This window comes from Chlorocebus sabaeus, chromosome 15, assembly GCF_047675955.1.
Source record: "Chlorocebus sabaeus isolate Y175 chromosome 15, mChlSab1.0.hap1, whole genome shotgun sequence".
Taxonomy (NCBI): Eukaryota; Metazoa; Chordata; class Mammalia; order Primates; family Cercopithecidae; genus Chlorocebus; species Chlorocebus sabaeus.
In genome coordinates, this window is record NC_132918.1 from 3,267,974 (window position 1) to 3,286,482 (window position 18,509).

The window sequence follows — 18,509 nt, forward strand, 5'->3', positions numbered from 1 at the left end:
CCTGAGAAAGCCTGAGACTCACCCTTACTCCTTCAGGAATAGGCAAGGATCAGTCAAGGCTCATGGAGTAAAAGGAAGGATGGAAAGAGAAGAAGGCAAACAGAGTCAGATAGATCCTGTGATCCTGACTGTCAATGTCAGAGATAGGGCTCATTAACAGGAAGGCCCTGAGGTTGAGAGGCAAGGGGTTGAGTCAGACCAGAGGAAGGAAGGAAGGGAACAAGTCCACTAGACCAACTGAATCATCCCAGTTCCCTCTAAACCCCAGGGTGCCTCTGTGGGAAGCACTGTGGCTCTTCAGCCACATTGCAATGCTGTGGGTTGGGTCATCTGCGGGAACATCCAGAGGATCACAGATTCTCAAGCATTTGGTCATCACATATTTACTGAGTGTCTGCATTATGTCAGGCACTCTTCTAAGCACTGGGGCTATGGCAGTGTAGCCAACTGACAAACTTCCATGCCCTCATGAAGTTTTCATTCTAGTCCAAGCACAGCCACTAAGCAGCATAGTAGAGACATGTATCAGGTAGAGATGGGTGCTAGGAATAAAAATAAAGGAGGGGAAGTGTTGGAAGAAGTTGCCGCTTTAGTGAGGGTGGCCAAGGAAGGCCTTTCTAGGATGGGGCATCTGAACAGAGGCAGGAAGGAGGTGAAGGAGTAAGTCTAGAGGAAGAGCCTTCCAGGAGAAAGAACAGTGAGTGTGAGGATCCTGAGGGTGCCTAGGATGTTAGAAGATTCACCCCAGGCCAGTGTGAATGGAGCAGAATGAGTGAACAGATGAGATCAGAGCAAGGGAATGAGATTAGAGAAGTCATGGGATGGGGGTAGGGGAGTGGGGAGTTTGCAAAGCATGTTAAATTTTATAGGTGATTGAAAGTGTTTATCTTTAGCCAGGTGTGTGGCTCACGCCTGTAATCCCAGCACTTTGGGAGGCAGAGGCGGGTGGATCACGAGGTCAGGAGTTCGAGACCAGCCTGACCAATATGGTGAAACTCCGTCTCTACTAAAAATACAAAAATTAGCCGGGCGTGGTGGTGCACGCCTGTAGTCCCAGCTACTCCAGAGGCTGAGGCAAGAGAATTGCTTGAACCCTGGAGTTGGAGGTTGCAGTGAGGCAAGATCATGTCACTTACTCCAGCCTGGGTGACAGAGGGAGACTCTATCTCAAAAAAAAAAAAAAAAAAAAAAAAAAAAAGTGTTTATCTTTTACTCCAGAGAAATGGAGAACCATTGACGATTTTGAGGAGAGGAGTGATGTGATTGACTTATGTTTTAACAGAATCACTCTATTCCGGGTGCGGTGGCTCACGCCTATAATCCCAGCACTTTGGGAGGCTGAGGCAGGCAGATGACCTGAGGTCAGGAGTTTGAGACCAGCTAGCCAACATGGCAAAACCCCGTCTCTACTAAAAATACAAAATAAAGTAGCTGAGCGTGGTGGCAGGTGCCTGTAGTCCCAGCTACACGGGAGGCTGAGGTCAGAGAATCACTTGAACCTGGGAGGTAGAGGTTGCCATAAGCCGAGATTGTGCCACTGCACTCCAACCTGGGCGACAGAGGGAATGCAAGCAGGGATACTGGTTAGGAGGCCATTGAAATAATCAAGGCATGAAATGGTGGTAGACTTGTGCAGGGCAGAATCATTGCAGGTGGTAAGAAGTTGTTAAATTCCAGATACATTTTAAAGGTAATATTGGTAGACTGAAGCAAATCTCAAAAGAGTTATCTGATTCAACCTTCCACTTGGAATCCCTGGCATATGGACTCCCAGTAACAGGGAGGTCATCGACTACCTTAAGACAGCCATTCCACTGCTGGAGGTGAGGCTGGAGAGGGCTTCCTTCCCGAAAACAGGCACTCCTCTGTCTGCCGGGGAATCGTTTTCAACTCAAAACCTCCTTCTGCTCCCCTTCTCCCTCAACCCAGCAGGGAGCCCAAAATAGCCAGTCCTCAACTCCTCCCTTCCCTGCATCCCTCTGCTTCCTTCTGTCCCCCGTACCTGGCCAGGACAAGTGGAACACCTATCCCATACAATAGACCTTCGAGTATTTGAAGGTGCTATCACATCTCCCCTAAAATCTTCTCCAAGCTAAAATTTCCCTATTCCTCTGCTGGTTCTCACAAGGCAGGCTTAAATATCCACTTTGGATAAGCTCTGGTTTGTCAATGCCATTCCTGAAATGTGGCACAGAACAGAATCCATCCCCTATGACTCTTTAAGTGTCCAAACGTGGCCTGACCAGGAAGACCTCAGGAGAACTTTTTCTTTTTGAAATCTGCCAACTCTCCTTCTATTTACATAGCCCAAGACTGAGCCCAATTCTTGGTTCCTGAATTACATTTTCTTATTAAATCTTGGACCCAACCAGATTCACAAGTTCTTTTCTATTGGAGCTTCTGCCGAAACCTCTCCCCACCTTTGTGCCCACTTTCTTACCCTCATCTACTGGCCTATCCTGTAGTTTTACAATGGATTGTTTCTTAATTTAAATGAAATATAATTTTTTTAAATCCCTGCTGGGTTTTAGCTTGCTATTTTGACCCAGCATTCTATCTGGTGGAGGTAACACTTTTGAACCTTGCTTCAATCTACAACATGTCCTCCCAAAGCAATCTTACTATGAACATCTTAGCTGGTGCCTAAGTGTTCCTAACGTTGACACCAAATGCCTCTGCAGTCTAGTATGTTTCAGCAGGGCTCTCAGAACACTGACTCATTGGCAGCCAACAATTCTGTGAGGTTTTAGATGGAGCCTGGCCTCAGTAGCAAAGGGCTTATTCATCAAGTAAACATATTCCTCATGAGTTTCCTGTTCACGGACTCCTGGGCTAAGGGCTGGACCATGGTAAAAAGGAAACAGAGGAGATAACAAAAGAAATCAAGATCATGGTACCTGAGCTAAGACACACAGAGTAACCCTCCATGCAGGAGAAACTGGCCTTGAGTGGGGAGATGGATCCCAAGTTGCTAAAGCTGTGGGGATGAGTGATAAGAAGTGACAGGAGAAATCTGCCTTGGTTTGTAAGTATTTGTGGAAGTGATAATCACAAAGAGGGATAAAAACAGGAGTGCTTTCTATGCATTCCAAGTTAAAGCACAGAATAAGGGAAGGAAGGTGGGTCCAGGAGAAAGTCAGTGTTCATGAGCTTTTTGCATACCTCCAGCTTATGCATGCTCTGTGCTTCTCGTGAGCTTTGTGGTCAAGACAGAAATAAACTGAGCTCCTCACAAAATGCCAGTTACTGCACCAGCTTCTTCTCTTGCCCTGCCCTGTCCCTCTTCCCACTGGGCTTAATTTTGAGTTCAGCTCTTAAGGACACACTTTTGGTTGTCTCCTTTTGATATTTTCTCCCTTTGCTATTTTCTAGGAGATGGATTGCATTGTCAACCAAATGCTGCATATTGCCCAGTACCTGGAGTGGGATCCCACAGAGCTGAGGCCTGTGAGTTTCTGTAAGGATGGGGTGGCTTTGGAGTGAGCTTCTGAGATGGGAGGGGGACACACTCGGGACATGAATGAGTGTTTACTCTGCAGGTGCTCCCAGACTCATCTTCTAATAGGCAGCTTCTCTGGAGTCCTGCACTTTACCTCCCACCTCTCTGATAGGAAAAATGTAGGCATCAGGAAAATGTGCAGACATAACTGAAATAACCATGCTAATCTTTTCACCAGTGCTAAAATGTTATAACAGAAATTCATCAGTCAAAGAATTTGGAGAGAACTGTAGAGATTTCTGTTAGAAAGAATTGTAGAGATTTTCCTCAATCACCAGATAAAATGAATTATAATAATTACATTTGGGGGCTCCTATGTGTCAGGTGTTTTATTATTCACTTTACATTCATTTTCTCTAATCCCTGCTACAGTGTTGCAAACACAATATTATTTCCATTTTTACAGATAAGCAAACCAGAGCCCACAGAGTCAGGGTGACTGACCCAAGGCCCAAGGGCAGAGCCAGACCTGGAAGCCCGACCTCCTCACTCCCGGTCTGCTCTATTCACACTTAACGGGAGGGGAAAGGGTAAAACACAAACCAGATAATGCAAGACCAACAAGACAGCAGAGGCAGAAGGCAGGTAGACAGGTTGATGATGAAAATGGACAATGATTGCCCTTTGGATTCCACAGATATTGAAGGAGATGCTGCAAGGGATGGACTACGACCGGGATGGCTTTGTGTCTCTACAGGAATGGGTCCATGGAGGGATGACCACCATCCCATTGCTGGTCCTTCTGGGGATGGATGACTCTGTAAGTCAACAAGCTGGAGTTCAGAAATCTCTTGCCATTCAGGAACATTGGGCTTCACGTTAATATCAACATATCGCTTTGGCTTCTGCTCCAGACTGCCCAACAGATGTGCCATGCATTCTAGACCAGCCCCCAAGTCCTCTCTATTCACATTATCTTGTATCCATTACTGCCTGAAATATATTCATTTGGCAGACATTTACTACATTATTACTACATTAAAAATACTGCTGTGAGGGCACACAGACACAATATCTGCCTGCAAGAACCTTATACTCAACCAGGCAAAGGGCCACAAACTTCAAAGAAGAATTCTGTCTTTTCAACAAATTAGGTTTAAAAATGCTAAGAGAATTGGGGAAGGAAGGGTGAGAGGAAAGAAAGAAGGGAGAGAGGAAAAAATACTGACCTGTTGTGGGGGTGGCTTGCATGAGTGTATCTTATTTAACAATCAAAACAACCAGATAAGGTAAATATTTTTATCCCAATTTACACAGATGGAAAACTGAGGTTCTGACCCTAAGGAGCAAAAGGAGGAGTGAGGATTTGTCTCTGACACCAAAAATATTGCACTTTGTAATATCTCACATGTAAGAGTTAGGCCAGTGGGAAGAAACCTTGGAAGGTGTTGACTTGTCCCTGAAGAATGCATGAGATTTTGATGTCCCATTCTTGAGAATAAAGAGCAGGTGGAAAGACCTAGAGAGAGTTTATGGCTTGGAGAACAGCTTGATTAAAAACACAAATGAAAGAAAGTTCTGGGTGTGTTAGGCAAATCTCCCATTTGATCAGAGTAGGGCATATGTGTAAAGGCTTAATGTGAAATTGATGGTTATATATACCTTCATCTGACCCAGTTACTGCATTCTCTACCTATTTACCAAGTGAACTCACTTCCATACATGAGGTAGGGAAGAAGCACAAAAACTAGTAGAAGCTAGTAGAAGCTAGTAAAACTAGTAGAAGCACAAATGGTGACATTAAGCGTTTACTAGTCACACTGGTGGTGTGACAACACTACTTTGAGATTACAGATCTCAAAGATTACACTTCTTTCACACTATTCCATAGAGAGGAGCAGAGCAGCAAGTGCAGCTGGGTGAGCCTCTAGTTGACCAAGTTGCCTATAATATCTTCATTTCATAGCTCTGCAATTCAGGACTAAAGTTGAGCCCCCATTTCTGAAACTCAAGAACTAAGAATTGGGCCGGGTGTGGTGGCTCAAGCCTGTAATCCCAGCATTTTGGGAGGCCGAGACGGGTGGATCACAACGTCAGGAGATTGAGACCATCCTGGCTAACACGGTGAAACCCCGTCTCTACTAAAAAATACAAAAAAAAAAAAAAAAAAAAAAAAAACTAGCCGGGCAAGGTGGTGGGCACCTGTAGTCCCAGCTACTAAGGAGGCTGAGGCCGGAGAATGGCGTAAACCCGGGAGGTGGAGCTTGCAGTGAACTGAGATCCGGCCACTGCACTACAGCCTGGGCGACAGAGCGAGACTCTGTCTCAAAAAAAAAAAAAGAACTAAGAATTGTACAATCATTTCATAGCATGTCCAGTGCTTTCTAAGCACTAAGGAGAAATCAAGGAACCAGGATCTACATGACCCCCTTCTCATTCCTTAGAACCCTAGAAAGTCAAGTTGGAAAAGATCTTTGTGGTCCCTGGTTGATTTCCTTTGTTTTACAAACTGAGACCCAGAGAGGTGAAGGAATTTGCCCAAGGACATCCACTGAACTGGCACTAAAGATCATCCCCCTTACTCGGTCATATCACACCTCTCACCCAATGATCCTTTGCCAAGAAGCTTTATGTACAAGAACCCAATCCAGGAACTGGAGGGGCTCAGATAAGTTAGATACACTTTCTGCTGATTTTACTCACTCAAGATTATACTCAAATCAAAACGGAAGTTCTGCTTGGGTGCTGTTCCAAAACACCATTTTTTTTCTCATTTAGGGAATAAAGATGGGACATTTTAGTTACAGGGAACCAATTCCCATTTTCTGTTCTACTTTGGACTTGCTGAGGTTCAGAATACCACCAACTCTTTGCATGGAAAAGACCCACTGTTTTGTGACTGGAAGAAGGAGAGCCCATCTGCTTCCTCAGCGTTCTCCCCAGTGTCTCCCCTAAATGCCACATCAGCCTTGTAAAAAGCTCTATTTTACATCAGGAAAGTGGCCAATGCAAGTTTAGTTTTATTAATCAAGAGTTTTATGCACTTATTTTTAAATATGTACTTTAAAAATTTTTGACACTATTTGGGGTTTTGGAGAAAGCCCCCATCAATGTCTTAAAAGTCCGTGGCTTCTTGGGCTTTTTCAAAACCCACATACAATCACTGAAAAGTCTGGGGAATCGCTGAATGGGATATTTGCAAAACAGACTCTCTCCCAGGGAAATCGTAGCAGCAGCATAAAACCTCGCGAGCACAAGGAAGACTACTCCCACATTCTGCAGCCACTATCATGTGGAAAGGAAAGAGCCACATGATGGTGCTATAACCCAAGCAGAAACATTACTTTATCCCTAGTCATGGTCCCTGCGCTTCTTATATCCATAAAAATAGTAGCTGAGAAAGGGGGATCAGCTAACTGACTTAGCTACTAGAGGTGTTTTCAGATACATTGACAGCCCTTTGGGCTACATGAAGAAGTCTGCTGAAGAGTACTATCATTTTCCTTCCACCCATACAGGAAAACCCTGGCTTGCGAAGTAGAGAAGAGAGATGGAAAGAGCATGGGCTCTGGCCAGCAAAAGACCCAAGTTTGACTCCTCCTTCAGTCCTTCATTATCTGTGTGGGTTTGGGCTAGTTACAGAACTTCTCTAAATCCCTGTTTCTCATTTCTAGAATGGGAGTAAATCTACCTCCTTCCATGTCAACAAACACTTTTTAGTTTATTTTGTGTCTCCCAGCATCTGGAATGAAATAAGAACTTAATGAAAGTTTAAATTTACAACGTGTCAGGCATTGAACTAGAAGCTTTACTTACATGATATCACTTAATTCTTACAAAAATCCCTTGAGGTAGACCTTGGTCAAATGAGTAAATGAATGAATCAGTCTTTTGATAAATCTTTATCAATTTGTGAATGCATTTACTAAAGTGGAGACCATTAGATAAGAGGGTTTTAATTCTATAAAACTCATGTCCTAGAATAAGCAGGGTTTGAGGTAATGAGAAGAAAAGAGCTTCTCTGTCCCAGAGGAGGAAGCTAGCATTTGGAAAAGAATGTGAGCTCCTCTGGAGATCATAACAGAAGCCTGGGCACAGGCCGAGGTCTGGTTGCAGTGACCAGCTCGAATGCATATGCACCCCAGAATTGCATTTGAATTGCATTTGAGTCCCACACATTGGACACTATGTCCATGACCATTGGTCCTCATCACCTTACCGTAGCTTTTACTGCTCACAAAACCAGCCCAAGAGTGTTACCTTGCGATGGAGCCTATGAGAGAGATTCAGGGATCACACATGCAGGAGGGACATTCCTCCAGCCACAGTCTCAAGCCGTGCTGTGCTCCCCTGGGGTGGGAGGTGGGAGATGCGGTGCTGCAGGAAAGGTGTGTAACTGTGTGAGGCTTGGTGTGCCTAGTAGGTGGAGGTGATTTCACTTCTGAACAAAGTCAGGAGGAGATGGTCTAACCCTCTCTCTGTCTTTTTACTATTTTATCTGTGTACTGAAAGCTGATAGAAGGAATACATTGTTTTTACTAAACTTTCGTCTTGATTATCACACTAGTACATGCATACTGTAAAAAATTTGGAACACACAGAAGAAAGTAGAAATCAGAGAATATAATAAATCCATATTGCTACCAGCTATAGCCAACCTCTATTAACAGGTTAGTGAAATTAATTCCCGTCAAAGATCTATTAGATAAAACTCAAATCATAACATATCATCGAAATGGCATTCTGTTTTTTCACTTAGCATCGTATCATGAGCACATTTCCATGCCATTAGATAGTCTTATAAATATCTTTTTGATTGCCACCTAACATTACATCAGGTGGATGTACTGCAATTAACCTTTTGGTAATTTTGAGACCTTTAGGATATTTCCAGCTTTTCATTATTTTAAATAATGCTGGGTTCAGCATCCGGCAGGGCCCAAAAAGGCTCATCTGACTTTTCAAAATTATTTCTTTAGGACAAAGTCGAAGAGGAGAGACTGGTAAGTTAAAGGTTATAAACATTTAAAGGATCAAGATAGATAGATAAATAGATAGATAGATAATAGATGATACATACATAGATGATTGATAGATAGATAGATGATAGATACATAGATACATAGATAGATGATAGATAGATAGATAGATAGATAGATAGATAGATAGATAGATAGATAATCAGATTGTTGTTCAGTGTATGCTTCTGCCAGCCATGTGGGAGAGGGTTTATTTTATCCCACATACACATACTCCCATTCAAATGTTTCTTGCTTTTAATATTTGCTAATTTTTAAAACACACACAAAAAACTTTGTTTTTATTTGTATTTAAAACAGTAAAAAATATCAATAACTCATCTTCCAAATATTAAAAAAAGTCTTATTTAGGAAAAGGAAGAACGTGCAAGAGGCAGCCCCTGGCTTCATCCATCTCAGGGTGGCCAGCTTGGGAATCTCACCTCCTATTACCCCTGCAGGGCTCCAAAGGGGATGGGCGGCACGCCTGGACCATGAAGCACTTCAAGAAACCAACCTACTGCAACTTCTGCCATATTATGCTCATGGGCGTCCGCAAGCAAGGCCTGTGCTGCACTTGTGAGTAAATTTCCTTCAAACCTCTTTCCCCCAGGCACCATCTTGCTTTGCACGTGGTTGGTTGATCCATTCCAGAGAAAATGTTGGTATTTCTGCTTCCCAGCTTGAGGGACCACCCATATTGTTCCAACAGAAGGAATAAAGTGAGGCCTTCATGTCCTGTTTTTACTCTACCCAGGTCCAATGGACAGGTCTTGGACTATTTATTATTAGAGGCTTTTTATGGGCCACTGACTTGCTAGAAAAAATTATTAAAGTTCGCACATAATTTAAAATTTCTCATACTACTTTTATTTGGGTTTTCTAGTCAATATTTATTCTGGATATGTTCAGAGGAAACTTATTTTTAAAAAACTAATAAGCATTTGGGGCCAAGTACGGTGGCTTACACCTGAAATCCCAGCACTTTGGGAGGTGGAAGCAGGTGGATTGCTTGAGGCCAGGAGTTTGAGACCGGCCTGGCCAACATGGAAAAAACTTGTCCCTACTAAAAATACTAAGGTGCTGGAAAGGATGTGGAGAAATAGGAACACTTTTACACTGTTGGTGGGACTGTAAACTAGTTCAACCATTGTGGAAGACAGTGTGGCAATTCCTCAAGGATCTAGAACTAGAAATACCATTTGGCCCAGCCACCCCATTACTGGGTATATACCCAAAGGATTATAAGTCATGCTGCTATAAAGACACATGCAAACATATGTTTATTGTGGCACTATTCACAATAGCAAAGACTTGGAACCAACTCACATATCCATCAATGATAGACTGGATAAATAAAATGTGGCACACATACACCATGGAATACTATGCAGCCGTAAAAAAGGATGAGTTCATGTCCTTTGTAGGGACGTGGATGAAGCGGGAAACCATCATTCTGAGCAAACTATTGCAAGGACAGAAAACCAAACACTGCATATTCTCACTCATAGGTGGGAACTGGACAATGAGATCACTTGAACACAGGGCGGGAAACATCGCACACCGGGGCCTGTCATGGGATTGGGGGAGGGGGGAGGGATAGCATTAGGAGATATACCTAATGTAAATGACGAGTTCATGGGTGCAGCACACCAACACAGCACATGTATACGTATGTAGCAAACCTGCACATTGTGCACATGTACCCTAGAACTTAAAGTATAATAAAAAATAAAAAATAAAAATAGTAAGAAAAAATTAGCTGGGCATGGTGGCATGCGCCTGTAATCCCAGCTACTCACGAGGCTGAGGTGGGAGGATCACTCAAGCCAGAGGTGCTGGGAGGCAGAGGTTGCAGTGAGCCGAGATCGCACCACTGCACTCCAGCTTGGATGACAAAGTGAAACCCTGTCTCAAAAACAAAAAACAAACAAACAGAAAATCATCTTACATTCTGTAAATGCAATGGGAATGAAAACTCTACAGTTGTTTCACTTTTTAATTCCTTTAGTAAAGTCAGAGTGGAAAGGTGGGAAAAACTACAAGTGGTAGAGGAAAAAGCAGAGAGGAAGACTAGGAAGGCGGACAGGAGAAAGGGATGGAGAAAAGAGTGATAAGGAGTAGGAAAGAAGGGGTCACAGGGAGCAGGAGGAGAAGGCAGAGGGGCTGCAGCAAGAAGGCATGGCAGGCACCGGAGTATGTGGGTGCAGAGCCCTGCCACCCACCCCATGATGTGGACAGTGACACTCAGCCTGAACCCACCAGAGACCGGGGAGCTGCTGCTGCAGGGAGGCCCCTTGGCTGATCCAGGTCGAAGTGCTTCATCCAACACGCGCATGTGAATGAGGCAGCAAGTGACCTCAGCCACAAAAGTTGCCTTGGCAGAGCTGGACCCACTGTCCACAAAGACCAAGCATCAACGGGCTGAAGAAGGGGCCCACCAGGCCTGGCATGGTGATTCATGCCTGTCATCCCAGCACTTTGGGAGGCCGAGGCAGGCGGATCACGAGGTCAGGAGATCAAGATCATCCTGGCCAACATAGTGAAACCCCGTCCCTACAAAAAATACAAAAATCAGCCGGGCATGGTGGTATGTGCCTGTAATCCCAGCTACTCAGGAGGCTGAGGCAGGAAAATCACTTGAACCAGGGAGTTGGAGGTTGCAGTGAGCCGAGATCGTGCCACTGCACTCCAGCCTGGTGACAGGGTGAGATCCCATCTCAAAAAAAAGGGGGGGGGCTGCACCAGTCTCCCCAGTGCCAGTTCAAACCCAGTTCTCACTCACATTTTATAGATAGATCTCATTCCCATTAAGTTCTAGGCCCATAGGCCTCTGCTGTTCACATAATGGTAGTAAAAACAACAGCAATAATATATGGAGTAGCTACTCTGCCCCAGATACATGATGCTTTACACAAACTGTCTCATGTACTACTGCAACATCCCTGCAAAGAGAAAGAGGCCGTTTTCTTCCCTTTTTACAGAAAACCCTGAACTTCAGAGAGGTAAAACAATTTACCCAAGGTCATGTGGATTGTTACAGGGGTCTGCCTAGCCTTAAAAAGCCCTGGCCTTGGCCAGGCCCGGTGGCTCACGCCAGTACTTTGGGAGGCTGAGGCGGGCGGATCACCTGAGGTCAAGAGTTTGAGACCAACCTGGCTAACGTGGTGAAACCCTGCTTCTACTAAAAATACAAAAAATTAGCTGGGCATGGTGGCACATGCCCATAATGCTTATAATCCCAGCTACTCGGGAGGCTGAGGCAGGAGAATCGCTTGAACCCTGGAGGCGGAGGTTGCAGTGAGCCAAGATCACGCCATTGCACTCCAGCTTAGGCAACAAGAATGAAACTCTGTCTCAAAAAGAAAAAAAAAAGGCCTGACCTTTCTATCCACTCTCCAATGTCCTGGGCATGCAATACAGTGGCACTGGAATAGCCAGGAGAACGATGCTGCACACTCCCCTTCAGCAAAAAGCGCCTTTCCGGGGATGTGTTCCTGCAGCGTTCACTGCCTACAGAGGGAGTGAGGCAGGTGGAGGTGCTGCCGCAGCGGATAAGCAGGGACTCTCTCCTCCAAGAATGATTGCAGACTATTTTGAATTTCCATTAGAAAAGCCCAGCCCCCTGTGTCCTCTGCCCCTCACCAACCACCCAGAGGGAGGTACAGGCCTTAGCTAGGGTGGGAGGGCAGCTGGGCCTCTTCTACGTGGCCATTCACAAGCACCTGCCTTGATTTTTTTTTTCTTTTCAGACTGTAAATACACTGTCCACGAACGCTGTGTGTCCAAAAACATTCCTGGTTGTGTCAAAACGTACTCAAAAGCCAAAAGGAGCGGCGAGGTTGGTGATATCTACTGCCTTGTTCTACTGCATGCCTCATCCAGGAAACATGTCCACCAACATGGATTCCTGGGCAGGAGGGCTTGCTGGGAGCTTCCTCCAGTCCCTTCTCTGCCTTGAGGACCACCTATAAACCATCTCGTTCATTCATCAATCCATCCAGCACCTTCCTGGTGCCTGCTGTGTGCCAGGCTCCATGCTAGGGGGTACACGGGTTGTAAGAGATGCTCCCCAGCCTGCTCAAGAACTGTGCTGTCTAGGAGGAGAGACAGGCATATACGCAAAGAACAGAGTAGTGAGATGTGTGCTACAATAACACAGCTGTGTGGGAGGTACAGTGCAAGCACGGGGCAAGTTGCACAAAGGAGCTGGCATTGCAGTTGTGTCTTGAACACAAATTGGGAGGACTTCATGAGACATCGAGAAGGACCAGACTCTCCAGGCAGAGGAAGCCTCGTGTGTAAAGGCATGAGACGTGGCTTATTCCGGGATCCATGCTTAGTTTGGCATAGCCGGGGTGGAGGATGCTTAAAGGAAAGTGGCAGGAGATGCACTCAGAAAGTGGTGAGATCTGGCCTGAAGCAGGTCTTGTGAGGCCAGCTGAGTGAGAAAGGCGTTTTCTGTGCAGCCGGGGGCTACTGAAGAGCTTCAAGCACAAGAAGATGTGATTGAGTTTGTGAATTAGGTTAATAGCTCTGAGTGTGATGTGGGAGAGAAATCAGGGGAGGGAGACTCTTCCAATACTTGAGGCAAAAGGCAGTACTGCGCTGAGGGCCCGACTGTGGTGGGATCCACACTCACTGCTGTAGGATGGTCCTGTGCTGAGGGTCCCCCTTGCAATGCCGGTTATTGGGTATTTTGACTGTCACGCTGGCTAAAGAAGAGAAAATGAAGGGAGAGTTTGAGAGGTAATTTGGAAGTACCACCACCATGACCAGGACATGGTGATGGGGATGCAGAGGATGAGACAGGGGAAGAGGTAGGGAATGGCTCCCAGGTTTCTAACCCTTTGGCCATTGGGTGATGCCATTCTCCAACTCTGGAAATAAACTTACCTTAAAATTAGCAGGGAAAGGGCACTTTGCCTTCCTGCAAAGGGAAGATTACATGGAGGAGTGTGAGTCAGGAGATGGTTAGCAGTGAGAGTGGTACCCAGCCCTCCTGCAGAAGGACTCCTGGGAGAGAAAGGTGCCTCCTAGGATTTGTGTGCATGCCCCATGGACACTGCATGGTCTCATCCACGCCGTCTGCACCACCCCATGCACACCCTGCTCCATGTCCATGCCATTCACCGGGACACATGGTGTACCTGCTGGATGCAGGCCCTAAGCCTGCACTCTGGCCACTTGTCACACAGAGAACAGAGTGAGGCCGATGAGGGGCTGGCAGGGCACACTCACAACCTTCTCAGCCTGCAGGAGCGCCCCAGTCTTTCACCATCTCCTCGATTCCAAAGAGAATGGGGAAGGCAACGTGGTGTTGGGGGAATGGCTCTGGACTTGGGATCAGAAGACCTGGCTAGGAAACTCTACTTGGCCATTCACCAGCCTTGGAACTTAGGGCCAGTCAGTTCACCTCTCTGAAACTTCATTTTTTTCCTCTGCAAAATGGAAAGAATAATCTCAGAGCAAATTCAATGTGGCCATGTAGATGACAGATTAATTAGCAAACTGAGTTATTTACACCCTCGGAAGTGCAAGGCACAAAGTGATAAGCTACCAACCAAACCGACACATTTTCTGGAGCAATAATTTTACCAAAAACATCCTTAGGGGAGGCCTTAAGCAACTTACTTGCTAAGTAATTTAAAACATTTATTCTTGGACCAAGTGCAGTCACTCACACCTGTAATCCCAGAACTTTGGGAGGCTGAGGAGGGCCAATAGCTTGAGCCCAGGAGTTTGAGACCAGCCAGGGCAACATGGTGAGATCCTGTCTTTACAAAAAGAAAATACAAAAATTAGCCTGGTGTGGTGGCATGTGCCTGTAGTCCCAGCTACTCGGGAGGCTGGGCTGGGAGGATCGCTTGAACCTGGAAGGTGGAGGCTGCAGTGAGTTGTGATCATGCTACTGCACTCCAGCCTGGGCAACAGAGTGAGACTGTCTCAAAAAATCACATTTATTCTTATTTAATACAAACCTGGACAGAATTACACGAATATTTCGTGGGTTTTTAATTCTGCGCTTGTAGTTAGCCGCTTCAGGGTATGTCCCCCACCTTCTCCTAGAGTCCGTGTCTACTTCCTTCTGTTATTTGTGGTATCATGGTGAAAATTTTCAAGGGAGAATTTTGATGAGAATTCCTCAGCCTCCCAGATAGTGGGGCTACTAGCCAGCTGCTGTTGCTTTAGCTGCACTGACACACACATACAAAAACATCCCCACCATTCCCACCTGTTTCCAAATGCCTAGCCTGCCCTCGTGGTATTTCCTGGTCATGGAGCAGATACAACCAGCTCTCCAGGAAACAGGTGTGAAAAGCACCAATGGACCCGCACTAATTTCTTTTGACTTTTCTCTGATTTCCTTCTAGAGTGCTTTTCAGTCTCAATTTCACATTATAATCACCCAGAGTGCATTAAAACATATTAATCATGTGCCCCACCCTCAAAGACTCTAATTTATTTGCTCTGGAGTGTCCGCTGGACATTAGGACGTCTAAAAGCTCCCCCAGGTGGTTCTAATGAGCAGCTAAGGCTGAGGAAGGAGAAGGGCGTTACCCAGTTGTGGGTATCCCCAAAGGGCCAGCACTGTCCCAGGGAGGCCCTTCCAAACGTGCTATCTCATTGCATTGCCCCAGTAACCCCGGAAGTGGGGCTTCTTATACCAATTTCTACAGGTCAGGGACCTGACACTCAGAGAGGTCTAAGAACTGGCCAACGGCCACCACTTCAAAGAGACTCCAGCCGGATTTGTCTGTGGCCCACCCAACCCCTCCAGAGTTCCTCTGCACCACGCTGCCTTCCACAAGCACGAGGGCGCGTACAAACACATCACTGCAAGGAGTTCTGCAAGACAGACAGATGGACTGCCAGACAAGATGCTGCTCAGAGGCCTGCCTGCCCGGGCGATTGAGCTGTTCAAAATGTGGCAAAGCGGGTTTTTAATCTACTTCGATTCGCATAATGTCAGTTAGGCAGGGAGGAACCACATCGTGCCATTAGGCAAAGCAATCCAACCTCCAATAAGCATCCTCTACATAGGAAACAGTCCCTCTGGTTCTCGGCATCCCCTCCCAGATCCTTCTCCTCCAGCCCTAGGCCCCGGGGGGCATGGTTCTGCCGTTTTCCCTGGCATCCTTCGCTTCCCTTCCGCAGGTGATGCAGCACGCATGGGTGGAAGGGAACTCCTCCGTCAAGTGTGACCGGTGCCACAAAAGTACCAAGTGCTACCAGAGGGTCACCGCGCGGCACTGCGTGTGGTGCCGGATGACGGTGGGTTGGTGCCCAGGGCGGCCCTGCTTCTTTTCAATGTTTTTTTTGCCCAAGCTGCGGCCCAGGAGCAGTGAACATCTGGCCAGAGGGCATGAGCAGAGCCAGGGGAGCGAGGGAGCCCCACAGCCCCTATGCAATGCCCTCAGCCTAACGATGCTCCAGTGAATTACCAAGCTGCCCAGAGAGAAGGCACCCCCGAACCAGGGGAGTGAGGACTGCTGAAGAAGAAGCTGGCCAGTCCACTGTCTCTGTGGCCCGGCAGCTGGGATCAGCAGGCCCGACTATGAACTTCTTTCACCTGGGTGTCACCTGGGGCCGGGGACACTGACAGAGTGGGAGAAAAATTGGACAACAGGAACATCATAGGAGGGGGTGCCTGCCCTGAAGGCGCATTCCTCAGGGCAGCCCCACTGCCAGGGCCAAAGGTTTGGACCTGCTGCCACCAGCCACCCCACATGCTGTGTCCACAGCCCCACTGGACACCCAGAGTGCCACTGGCAGCCACTGAGCTGGCCGACCTGCCTGACAAAACTCAGTGCCAGCTCTTGTCCTTCTTCCCAGGTATCACCCTCAAAATGTAGATTTCTCAAAACCAGACTGCAGAACTCTCAAAATACAAAGGTTGAATCACAAGGTTTACTCTCAGCCATCCATGAGTTCTTTCATCAAGATCTCCCTCCTCCCAGAGTCTCGGGACCTGGAGAGCACATATCCAAGGGGGCTCTGGAATCAACACGGGGTGCCACACTGAAGGGTCACAGGCCGGCTCATGACCCTGTTGCTTCAGTAGCCATGAGCAGCTCTTGGCCTCCTTGTTCTGCCCACAGCTGACTTGGCACTCTTAACCACACACACACACACGCACACACACACACACGGCAATACTGTCAAAGTCAGCAGTGCATCAGGATTTGGGGGAGCACTAGACAGCTCGCCTCTCCCCAAAACCTCTTTACCTTCATGTTTGATGTTTCTTTGCTCACTTTCGCTCACTCTCTTTTTCATTTTTTTCATTTCTCCCCGCAGTTTCACCGCAAATGTGAATTAGCAACGTTGTGTGACGGTGGGGAACTCAGAGACCACATCTTGCTGCCCACCTCCATATGCCCCGTCACCCGGGTGAGTGCTCCTGCCCTGGCGAGGGCTCTCGCTTCTCTGGGTTCTGGTTTCAGATGCAGGAGCTTTCAGACATTCACATCCCTCCCAGGGCTTCCCTGACAACTCTTTGGGTTTGTGTTTTCTTTTCTTTCTTTTTTTAACTATTATTTTAGGTTAGAGGGTACATGGGATGGTTTGTTACACAGGCAAACACGTGTCGCGGGAGTTTGTTGTGCAGATTATTTTATTACCTGGGTTTTTAGCTAGTGCCTAGTCGTTAATCTTTTCTGCTCCTCTCTGTGGGGTTTGTGCTTTCAGCATGTGCTTGAAAGAGGTCAGCGCCGCACTGATCAGATTTTGAGAGAAAACTTCTCTGACCAAACTGTTTCCAATTGCTGGCCATCCTGAATGCCCTGAAATGACCCGTCAAGGAAAGCACATTTGTTCTAAGCCTCTTGCAGGCAGAGCACAGCACACACCACCTATGCATGGCCAGGCTCCCAACCTGCCTCATCTCTGCCAATCTCCGTGCCACATCCAAACCCTATCTCCCTCTACCTCCTGAGTTTCCACTTGGGTGTCTCAGCCAATTTGGAAATGAAAGCAGCAAAATTAAGCTCCTTTACCCCCACCTGACACTTTGTCACCTGTGTTGAAGACTCCTCTTTCAACAAACACCAACACTTAACCATGGCATCTTCCCATCTTAAAAATGTTGCAAGTCCCACTCATTCCTCACATCTCACTCTGAACTTGACAAGCTACTTCTTCCTCATTAAAAACCTGAGAAAAAGGCCAACCATAGTGGCTCATGCCTGTAATCCCAGCACTTTGGGAGGCTGAGGCAGGCGGATCACCTGAGGTCAGGAGTTCAAGACCAGCCTGGCCAACAGAGTGAAACACCATCTCTACTAAAAATACAAAAATTAGCCAGGCGTGGTGGTGAGCACCTTAAATCCCAGCTACTGGGGTGGCTGAGGCAGGAGACTCGCTTGATCCCAGGAGGTAGAGGTTGCAGTGAGCCGAGATCACACCACTGCACTCCAGCCTGGGTGACAGGGTGAGACTCTGTCTCAAAAATAAAAATAAAAAACCCTGAAAAATACCAACATGTTGGAAAATCATTTAGCAATATTTACTGTATTGGAAATAACCAAACTTCATAACTCAACAATTCTCCTCCAGCGCATCTACCTGGAAAACCCAAGCATTTATTCCATCAAAAGACATGCACAAGAATGCTCATAGCAACTTTATTCATGACAGTTAAAAACTGGAAACAAGTAAATGACCATTAACAGGAGAATAGATGAATAAATTGAGGCATATCGGCATCTGGCATTCATAGAATGGGAAACTACATTGCAATGGGAAAGAACAAACTATGCATAGAGTAAAAACATGGAGAATCTCAAAAATATAATGCTGAACCAAAGAAGCTAGACTCAGAAAAAGATATGCTCTATGAATCCATTATATTAAATTCAAAAGCCAGGCAAAACCCATATGGTATCAGGAGTCACAACAGGGTTATGCTTGAAGACGTAGTAGTTACAAGGCCATCCCCGTATACAAAATTCATCAAGTCGTACAATTTAGATTTGAGCATTTTACTATATGTGAGAAAATCTTAATAAAATAAACATTAGAAAAATAAACAAGATAAACAAAACCAAAAA

General features: G+C 46.2%; 1 protein-coding gene across 12 annotated transcripts in view; it reads left to right on the top strand.

Annotated features, from left to right (window-relative positions):
- The window catches only part of DGKG (diacylglycerol kinase gamma), a 227,318-nt gene that overhangs the window by 77,258 nt on the left and 131,551 nt on the right, over window positions 1–18,509 (top strand). For 10 of the 12 annotated variants that reach the window (XR_005237244.2, XR_012095538.1, XM_073023376.1 and 7 more), the window contains exons 8-13: window positions 3,373–3,447; window positions 4,137–4,259; window positions 8,919–9,036; window positions 12,210–12,298; window positions 15,616–15,732; window positions 16,759–16,851. Coding sequence is in view for 10 of the 12 variants with exons in the window: in XM_073023376.1 (XP_072879477.1) it covers window positions 3,373–3,447; window positions 4,137–4,259; window positions 8,919–9,036; window positions 12,210–12,298; window positions 15,616–15,732; window positions 16,759–16,851 (615 nt within the window). In the remaining 2 variants the exon portion in view is untranslated. The remainder of the gene's footprint in view (window positions 1–3,372; window positions 3,448–4,136; window positions 4,260–8,918; window positions 9,037–12,209; window positions 12,299–15,615; window positions 15,733–16,758; window positions 16,852–18,509) is intronic. The other 2 variants (XM_007971830.3, XM_007971831.3) reach the window with 1 other exon arrangement.